Genomic DNA, 10,595 nt, shown 5'->3' with positions numbered 1-10,595 from the left:
TAAAAGGCTCCATGAGCATTTATAATTTCCGTTGTTACTTAATTGTTTTGAAACTTTTTTGAAAAAAAAATGCCCTATTGTTTTTCCTCCAATCAAGGTCGGATTTGGGGGAGCTTTCTTTTAGGTCCTCTTAATAGGGTGCTTCAATCGCGCGTGCTGACATAAATATGACGTCAAAATAAGCGACCCTATCTTTCTCCGCCATCTGATCGTGAGTTGCGAATTGAGAGCCGTTCCTGTCGAATCGAAGATGCCGCCCCAGCCAAGTGGAAAAGCCGTTAAGAAAGCCGGCAAGGCCCAGAAAAACGTTCGTGTTGGAGACAAGAAGAAAAAGAAGAAGAGGAGGAAGGAGAGTTTCAGCATTTACATCTACAAGGTTTTAAAACAAGTCCATCCAGATACTGGTGTTTCTAGCAAGGCTATGTCTATCATGAACAGTTTCGTCAATGACATTTTTGAGCGTATTGCTGCCGAGTCCTCCCGCCTTTCTCATTACAACAAGCGTTCAACCATCACAAGTCGGGAAATCCAAACTGCTGTTCGTTTGCTGTTGCCAGGTGAACTCGCAAAGCACGCAGTCTCAGAAGGAACGAAGGCTGTCACCAAGTATACCAGCGCCAAATAAGTCTGCAGCTTTTTTTTTAAAAAAGGCCCTTTTCAGGGCCATCACATTGTGATAAAGGGATATCACTCGTACAACTCCTTTATTTATATTTATATATATTTTTATTTTTGTTTTCAATAAATATCCATCTTAGATTTTGAACATATTTAGCGACATAGAGATGTTTTCTTTGCAGAGTTTTTTTTTTTTTTTTTTCCCTCTGAGGAGTTACCCCACATCTCCAAGGACTCATCCCGAAGGGCCCTCTTCCAAAGTAAGAGTAAAAATTCTATGCGGAAAGAATTTGTAGAAATCCCAACCTCCTGCAATTTCTTATGTGCAGCAGTTACGAGATAAAACATCATTTTACCTGTTAAAAATGTAAGTGATATACCGTAAACCCTTTAATGATCATTACAAAACGCGTGCTTAGAGGAAAAAATCTACATGCAAACCATCCGAAAAGAAATTGTTACAAATATTTTAGTTCACTTAATTATAAAGATGAAAGGGTATTACATTAAGGCATATTTACTTTTGGCTTACTGTAACCCACAATGTACAGTTACTTTTGGCTTACAGCCATAGTTTCATTATCGATGATTTCTCCAAAACGTACACAGAACGGCAGTTGATATTCTCAGACCAGTATATATATATATGTTCCTCGCTGTCTGATTTGAGATGCATTTTTAAGGGTAGTTTGTGAGTATTAAGCTCACCCTGTGGAATTAAACAAAATAAGTCAATGATACAATTTAATTTAAAATTTTCACAAAAGAAAACAATCCTGGTATTTCAAGGTCGAGATCATGATGTAAATAGTTATATGGAAAACAAAAGTATCCAGTTAACCAGAAGAACTGTTATTAATACAATGCTGTATGCTGATGATCAGATTATATTACAAGACAATGAAAATGACCTTCAAAAATCAGTTCAAAAAGCAAAATAAGCCAAACAATGCAATTTAAAAAGTTCATTAATTCATCTTAAAAATGAGATTTTTAAGATGAATTAAAGCATGCACAAAACTGGACTATATAATATAATATAATATAAGAAATGAAGACATCAAAAAGAACTACATATTTACGACGTAAAATTTCTTAGCCTATTCTGTAACCAGATTGCTATTCTTAACATTTTACCATTACAAAAACTTTACATAATTGCATTCTATATGTAAGAAATAACTTTGTAAAAAACTCTGTATATAATGTAGACCAGGGATTACGTTGTAACCAGAACTTGTTGGTAATTCCAAGGCAAACAATTGTTCACAAACTTTTTGGGTAATTAGCAACAACAAACTGCCTAATGAAATCAAGTCTAATTTCAGAATACTCTTTTAGAAAAAGATTGAGAGACTACCTTATATGAGTGAATAATGTTGACCTTTATTTTAAACGCATATTATAGAATACTCTAAATGTTATATATGATGGCACATTTATACGTTGGATGTATACGTATGTCCTCTTAGATACAGTCACTAATAAATTAAGTGACTGTATCGCCTACATTTGTATTTTTACAGTAACCAGGATGGCCACGGGACCCTTGGTTACACACATTGTACTGTTGCTTCTAATCTATTTTCACTTTCTGTTCTTTATTCCTATTATCTATTGTATTATACAGTATTTTTTCAACCCCCCCCCCCTTCATCCGCGAGGGATACGTTCCAAGACACTCCGCGGATAGTACCGAACTCTATATATACTGTTTTTCCTATGATTTAATTTAAAGTTTAATTTAATTTATAAATTAGGCACAGTAAGAGATTAACGATAACTAATAATAAAATATGACAACATATTGTAATAAAAGTTATAGCAACCTCTGCATACTTTTTTTATTTTATTAATTTTATGGCTATTTAGCCTATTTTTGTTCTGGAACTTACGAAACTTGCATAGTTTCTACAAACATTCAGCTTTGAAATTATTGGATCGAATATCCACTTTGCCTATGAAATTATAAATTGGTTATTTCTGGAATTTTCCGTTTAATATTTTCGGACCGGAGTTGACGGATAGGGAACCTGCGAATAAAGGGGGGGGGGACAACAGTATTTTCATTTGCAGTACTTCACTGTTAATAAAACATTTATCCATTCATTTATAGATATTTCAATTAGATTTCCTATCTGAATCAGAAAAGTAACTATATTATATATTATATAACTTTGTCTAATTTCCTTATTATTGAAACCTTATTTTCTTTGCTTGGAACCAGTTGTTTTAACGTAAAACAAACAGTTCAAATAATTTTAATTTTTAGAAATAGATTTCATGTTATCTTTTCATATACTGTATAATATCGTTTACGGTGTTTTTTTTTGCCATTTCTAAAATCTGAGATTTTAATAATATATACAGAATCCACCAAAAATATGTATACACACTTCAGCAAAAGAAAAACCTGTATAAAAATTGTAATACTAAATTTATACAGACATCAAGGGATGAATACAACTTACCTTTGACTTCTACAATTACACGAGGTGCTCAAAGTGGTTACCATTAGCGTCCAGACACTTATTATTACGGCGAACTACTGCTTGGGCAACGTTGGCCAAAGTGTTCAGTAGGATTGCTGCGCATGCCATTTCAATTTCTTTCCGAAGGGCCACCAGTGTGTCGCTGGTTTTCTACGATACACTACATCCTTTAGGTAGAAGAACGGAGAACGTGGGGGAACTCAACTGCACCTTTTCGTCCTATCACGTCTCGGTGGTGGTGCGCCATTTTGTTGGAAAAGAAATTGATCATTCGATCAATTAAATTCGGTACCATGCAGTGGCGTTACTAGAGCTTTTGCCGGCCCTCCGAATACATACCAAAAATACTACAAAAAGTCAAAATGACCTATAGGGTAAGATTCAAAGCGCCGCTCAGGGAGGATTCACCCCCCCCCCAGCTACGCCACTGGTACCATGGAGTCTTATACTTATCATTAATATGTGCAATTGTCAGGCGTATTTGGTGGTTGTGTTGCAAACTCACGTCTCCATTGTCGTTGAACTTCAACATTCTCAAATTTGAAATACCACTTTAAAATGATCTTGCGTTCCTCGGATGACAACAGTGCCTCGGCCATTTTGTTTGACTGTCCTACCGGTCACGTGTTGATGCTAGTATTGATGTGAGTAACGACATTTTTTGAGAGAACATCATACTACACACTGCTACCGGAATTCGATCCAACTTTTTTTTTTTTTTTTTTTTTGGCAGACTCTGTATAATAATCCTTTCTGATTCCTAGACAATAATCCTAACAATCACCAGCTGAAAGCTACTTGAGATTATTCATCACGATTGTGATCCTTAAGAAGGAACAATTCTCAGAAGTCACGCTAAACAGCCGCAAGCAATAACCAAGTTTAAGTCGGAAATTTCCAGTTCCATGATTTTGAATAATTCTGAATAAATGCTGATACTAATTTTAGAGCTGAATACAGTAATTTTGTAAATTAATTCCACCTAATTACCCCAAACTTCACAAAATTTCTGATTCATAATAATCACGTTTCTTATTATCGAAAAATTATAAATTATCTAAAGAGGTTGTCTTGTACCTTGAATATTATGAATTATCTTCTGGGAAGAAAAACAAAGCGTGGCTATTTTGCACACGATTGTTTCACTTTTTTTTTTGTTTTTGAATGTATTAAGAGTTTCGAATCCACAGCTCATTGATTGAGACTAAGCTATACAGTCGGTTGTTAACAACACATTTCTGATTGCAGTTTATTTTTGAACGGTTCACAAGAGAAGTAATTAATTACGTATTTCACTTTGGGAGCATGCATCTATATATATTTTGAAAAAAAAATGAATTTTTTTTTTTTTTTTCAGTAAACAAGACTAAATATAAAATTTCTTAGTATCGTAAAATACTAGTATTGGAGGAAAAGTAAAGACTAGTATTGCACCTGCAGAAAATGCAATTTAGCTTATGCTGATTTAAACTATATGATAGCATTTACGTGATTTTATTATAATTTTCTTTTATTTAATTACTCAAAAGTGCACGTATGTTCCTAAACTAGCTCTGTAAACGATAACAGCGTACAACATATATTTCCTATGGAGGAAAAGTGAAGTTAGTTTCAAAATACGGGTGTATTCATCAATAACTGAAACACCTACAATGGAATCCCTCTATGCTTGTGACTTAAACTGGTGTGATGGAGAACCAAGCCCTTGGCTTTTACTCCCTTTGTCTTGTGTGTCTGTCTCTTGAGGGAGCGGGGGGGGGCAGTTATTGAGCAAGTGCTCGCCCTATTCGGGCTGTGTGGTTTATAGTTAGCTTTGGAATAGCAGGATTGTTTTGGGGCGTTTGTGTTTCATTGTATCATGTTCATTATAATCTGTTGCTGTCCTTATTAGTTGGTTTGGGTGGATGGCTGCTTGTGTGAAGCAATTTGTGGCCGTTTGTTGGAGGAATTTGAGAATTGTCGGTATTTTTGCTTCTCGATGGAGTTGTGCGTTTCGTATGAACCACGGGGCGTCAAATGACATTCTTAGACATCTGTTTTGTATTGTTTGGAGTTTTTTGATGTTGTAAGGTGCTGTGTGACTCCACGCGGGTGATCCGTATGTTATTATGGGTCTTATTATTGACTTGTAGATGAGTAGTTTGTTGTCTATGCTTAAGCAGCTGCGTCTGTTGGTTAGTGGGTATGTTTGGGCTATGACTGTGTTTGCTTTGGCGCATATGTGTGCAATGTGGGTATTGAAGTGTAGTTTTTTGTCAAGTTGTATTCCTAGGTATTTCGTTGTTGTTACCCATGGAATTGTTTTGTTGAATATGTTTACTGAGTTGTGGGGGGGGGGATTTTTTTCTTCGTTTGAACAGTATTGCTGCGCTTTTGTCTCCGTTTACGTCGATCCTCCAGTTTTTGAACCAGAGTTCAAGTTCATTTGCTGCGGTTTGTAGTTGTTTTGTTATCAGTTTTGGGTAGTGGCGCACTCGGGATTTAATCTTGGAAGGGGCCGAGCGCTCAGGATTTAACCTTTGGGGGGGGACGAGTTGAGTAGACGTTTTGCGAATACACACTACACATCGCATACGGCCTATAACTGAGCATTTGCAGTGATCGCTAATTCATAAGTAGCACACAACATAAATAAAAAAAAATGAATTTTAATTAGGAAAAGATTTTTGGAAGTTTTTCTAGTGTTTTTTCCTTTTCTTTGGGGGGGTCACATTTCCCCCCCTCTGGGTGCACCACTAGTTTTGGGCATAGTGATCTGGTTAAAATGGCTGAGTCGTCTGCGTAGTAGGCAGAAAACGTTGTCTTGTTCTGTGGGATATCAGCCATGTAGATGGCAAATAGTAGGGGGGGGGGAAGTAGTGAGCCTTGTGGGACTCCCGCTGTGACTTTGCGTTCAGTGGATATTATTCCTTGAATTTTTACTCGGAATTTTCTGTTTTTTAGGTATGGGCTGATCAGGAGGACTAGATATATTGGTACTTTTGCTGTTAGTAGTTTATGTAGGAGACCGATGTGCCATACTTTGTCGAAAGCTTTGCCTATGTCGAGAAAAATGGCACCGGTTTGTTGTTTCCAATTGAAACCGTGTGTGATGTATTCTGTGATTCTTTGTACTTGTACCGTGCTGTGGTGAAAGTTTATTTTCCACTTGGTTAGAGTATAATAAATTTAGTTTAATCCTTTATCCAAGTGTGAGCAAACAAAGTTTGCGCCTGAAAGTATCTTCAGGACGGGGTTAAGGTGGTACACACCAGGGCAACTCGTTGCAAAGGTGGAGCAAGCTACCAACACTCCTATCCTAGTATCTCCTATAATGCAAAACACATCTCCTTGCGGATATGTCTATTGTTATGCATTAAGGGAAGGGCCACTACCCAGACCGGTTTCGACCTTTATTGAGGTAGAATGGGAGTTCATGCCTTTCATCACTGGCCTCTTTAGATTTAAAAAAAAGTTGTGCTGAGAGTCAGCTTGATAGTGAGAGAGGAGAGGAAAGATAGAGTGGATAGCAGTAGATAGTTAAAGGAGGCCTCAGTCGATCTACTTGGCCTGACTTAAATGCCAACACCAAGCAGATCTCCGACATTATCTCCCTCCATCCGTTCTCCTCCGCGTTCTCCGGCCAGCCACCTCTTCAGATGTCTGGCCGATGAAAGAAGTGAAAAAAAACAAATGCAGGAAGACACACATAAATTGAAAATCAAAAGAACTAGGACACACATAAACAGAAACAACAAAAGTCGGTGAATTAACAGAAAAGTACTGCAAGAACGGGGGAAGAGCCTGGCCCGAGTGATACAGCCCGCAAGGAGCTGCACCGCCTCGCTGTAAGCCTTCGCCGCTCGGGTTCTCAGGTCTGCCCCCTCCTATGTGGATTAAGCGTGAACATACAGAAACAGAACCAAGAAACTTAGAAGGGGCTTTTTTTTTTTTTTTTTTTTTTTTAAGTCATATTTGCCCTGCTATCTCTTACCGCTTCCTCATAGTCTTTTACCACGTTTTCCATCACTGTGAGTACGTGTACTGACTCTTCATCATTAAGTTGCCATATTCTCTTCAAGCATTCATTCCATTCCGCTCGGTCGTAAGTGACTTTCCCAAACTTGAGCCATATTCTAAGACTCTCTAGCTCACCTTCACATTGCAAAGCCACGTCTCCCTTTTCCTGTACAGCTGTGTGGACTTTGTTTTTTATCTCGGGTTTATTCCTAAGATAGAATAGGATTCGTTCTGTTACATTCGAATATTCATATCGGGGTTCTTTTCTTTTTACCGGTTTTGTAATGGCGTGAGAAGAACCGGTGTTTCCTTGCTCTCTGTCTTCTTCTTCTGATGAGGTTTCTTCCTCATTTTCTGTGTTGTTTCGCGATATTATCTCATTTCCTTCCTCATCCTCATTTGAACTTGAGGCTTCTATTTGGCTTTCAGTGTCCTGTTTATTTCGTTTCATTTCTCCTTCTTCTTCCGGCGTGATGGGTCGTTTTGTTGTACTGGTGTTGATTTCCATTTCCTCTGTTTCTGTGCTGTTATTGTTGCCTTCCGATTCATTGGTGTAAGATTTCTTAGTGTTCTGTTTCTTTTTCTTCCTAATTCTCCCTTCTGCGTTCCTCCCAGTTATTGCCTGATTTCCTAATGTAGTCATTGCGGTAACTGGCGGTTGGAGGGCTGGAAACTCTTCTGGTTCAGTTGTTTGTGGTTCATTTACTGTTTGGCCGGTAGCTCGAGAGTCCTGTGTTGTGAGCTTAGGAATGGCTGCTGCCGCAGGTGTTATGGCGCCTCCTGCTCTTTCTGCAAGAGTCCTATTAGGACAAATATCTATTTTATGGGATGTGTTCCCACATTTACGGCACGGTGCCTCACATTGATTCAATGTGTGTTCTGTTGATAAGCAGTTGCGGCATGTGTTGTTTTTCGGGCAGTGAGCGCTAAGGTGACCCAAAGCGGTGCACCGAAAACATTGTTTTCTTACGCCTGGATAATTGACTATTACTCTTGCTGAGCCTAAAAAAATCAAGTTGGGGACCTCGGTTTTCATCTCGATTGAAATGCTCACTTCCCCTGATTTCCACTCTGGGATATCCGCGTCTTGTCCGATTGTTACGTTTCGGACAGTCCCCCACTTGGAGAAAATGGTTTTAATGATTTCCTCCCCTTTCTCTAGATATTCGAGTGGGAACCTGTCAATTTTTAGGGATTTTAAAATACTTCCGACTAGGAAGGGCAGGTATTTTTTCCCTTCACATTCTACGCCCTTAAGGAGCATTTCTCTTGTTTCTATGTTGTTTGTTACTATTTGGAATCTACCCCCCCCGTAGGGGGTAAGCCCGTAAATACTTTCTGCTTTGACGACTTTGAGAAGAGCTCTCACAAACGTCGCTTTGTCGATGTTTGGGTCAATTTCGATCCCGAGAGTACGAACTCTTGGCAAGAATTTCGACATCGTTAAAAAGCAAATACCTTACCAACGGAATAGCAAATTTCAGTCCCCAAAAGGAAATACCCTAATACCCTAAAACGGACCTGCACCGATTGGAACGAGGCCGCAAAAAATAAAAACCAACAAAACAAAAACTACAAGGGTTCTTACCAAACAATACTGGAATAGGAGCTCTCTCTCGGGATCTGGTAACTGGCAACTGGAATCCAAAAGAAGACTGGAACATGGAGCTTTCTCTCGGGGCTGCTAAATCTGGAACTTGAGGTCTCTTCAGTGGGAGCCAGGCCCTAGTCGAGATATCAGGGATTATGGGTTAGTCATGAGTTCAATCGGAGTTACTACTGTACCGTAGGTTCGTGCTCGATAAACAGAGCAGGTAAGACCTTCAGTTCTATTTCGTTTTCATAAGCCTAGCCATGGATAAGTCCTTCGACGATCTCAATTTCCAGGAACTTCTGACGCTATTCAGGGAGTTAGGCAACTTGCTACACAAAAAATGGCCAGATAAAATCGGAGCACACCAGATCCTTGAAGCGGAGACAGAGGATACCCATCCCTTTAAACTTCCTCACCCTTCACATGAAAACTCCTGCGAGCCAGCAATAACTACTGAAGACATCTCTCCTTCAAACTCCAGTAGCTTTCAGGAAGTTAAACGGAAGAAGAGAAAGAAAAAATCCCCTGCAACAGATCCTGAAATAATACCTCAGACGTCGGAAACTACAGCTCCAATGGATACATCAGCGCTAGCTGATGAAAGAACAGGGACTTTGACACAGCCCAAAGAGAGGATTCCGCCAGTAATCTTGAGAGCTAAAGAAAACTGGTCGTCACTTGCAGAGACGATGAAGAACAATAACATCAAGTTCTCATCAGCTAAAAACACCAACGATGGAGTCCGCATACAGCCCGAAGGAGAAACGGACTACCGCCAGCTCACCAGACTTATGGATGAACAGAAAGTCCCATATCACACCTACCAACTGAAAAGCGAAAAAAACCTTAAGGTAGTCATCAGAGGTCTGGCAGAAACCATAACAACTGATGAAATAGCTACTGACATCAGATCACAAGGTCTTGAACCAATTAAGATCTCGCGCATGTACCGCGCAGACAAGCGCCCCATGCCTCTGGTCTTAGTGGAGATCAGTAAAGACCACAGAGCAATTTACGACCTTACTATAGTCTGCAACTTAGTCATCAAGACTGAACCACTCAGAAGAAAGGCATCCGCCGGTCAATGCCACCGCTGCCAAAAATTTGGGCATGCACAAACGTTATGTAAAGCAGATTACAAGTGTGTAAAGTGTGGTGACAACCATCCCTCGCACACTTGCACAAAATCATCGCCTACACCTGCTAAATGTGCGAATTGTGGCGGCCCCCATCCAGCAAATTTTAAAGGCTGCTCAATTCACCCATCTAACCAACGGAAGACTAGAGCGGCGTTGGCTCCGCCCACTGAGATTCAAGACACGAAACCTTCGCCGGAAGTCACAGTGCGGAGTGTTCCCGCCGATAAAACATACGCTTCTGCGGTCTCTCCGCGGATTTTACCCGTAGCCTCGACAGATTACAATGAAAATTCTGCACAGATTCTTGCTGCCTCACTTGGGGAGATGCTAATAGCCTTTAGCAAGATGAACCCCAGCCAAGCCGACACTAAGAAATTCCTCAGGAATGCTCAAGTCATCTTCTCCATGATCACCCAATGACATGCTCTAATGCATCTCGATGCTGATATCCCAGATATTTCCACATTGCTTCGTAACACTACCGCTACTTTTTCACCTAAGCAGCTTCTCATTCCGAGCAACTCATTCAGGAGTTTCCTAAGCGCCCGAAAGCTGCACTACCTTTCGGCTCAGGCGCTTCCGCATTGCCCTAATCAGGGTGAGCCGAGTGCTCGCTAACCTTTACAATAAGTCTTTTTCATACCGATGACGGGATCAGAATCCACGGGATTGACATCCATCAAGCCACAGAAGTTAACAGTCGAGATATCAGCTCAACGCTCAACGCTACTGACTGGATGGGCGAAGCAAATA

General features: G+C 39.8%; 1 protein-coding gene across 1 annotated transcript; it reads left to right on the top strand.

The window, feature by feature from the left end:
* Positions 1 to 224: 224 nt before the first annotated feature.
* On the top strand, positions 225 to 750 carry LOC150096960 (histone H2B-like). The gene has a single exon (XM_090408025.1). It carries the CDS (start codon positions 251 to 253, stop codon positions 623 to 625), a length of 375 nt encoding a protein of 124 aa, XP_090264151.1. The 5' UTR covers positions 225 to 250; the 3' UTR covers positions 626 to 750.
* The last annotated feature ends 9,845 nt before the right edge of the window (positions 751 to 10,595 follow it).

The sequence above is a fragment of the Typopeltis vanoorti genome, chromosome 18, assembly GCF_054136105.1.
Source record: "Typopeltis vanoorti isolate ZY-2024b chromosome 18, IOZ_Tvanoo_1.0, whole genome shotgun sequence".
In the NCBI taxonomy this organism is placed as follows: Eukaryota; Metazoa; Arthropoda; class Arachnida; order Uropygi; family Thelyphonidae; genus Typopeltis; species Typopeltis vanoorti.
This window is presented reverse-complemented; position numbering and strand designations above follow the sequence as displayed.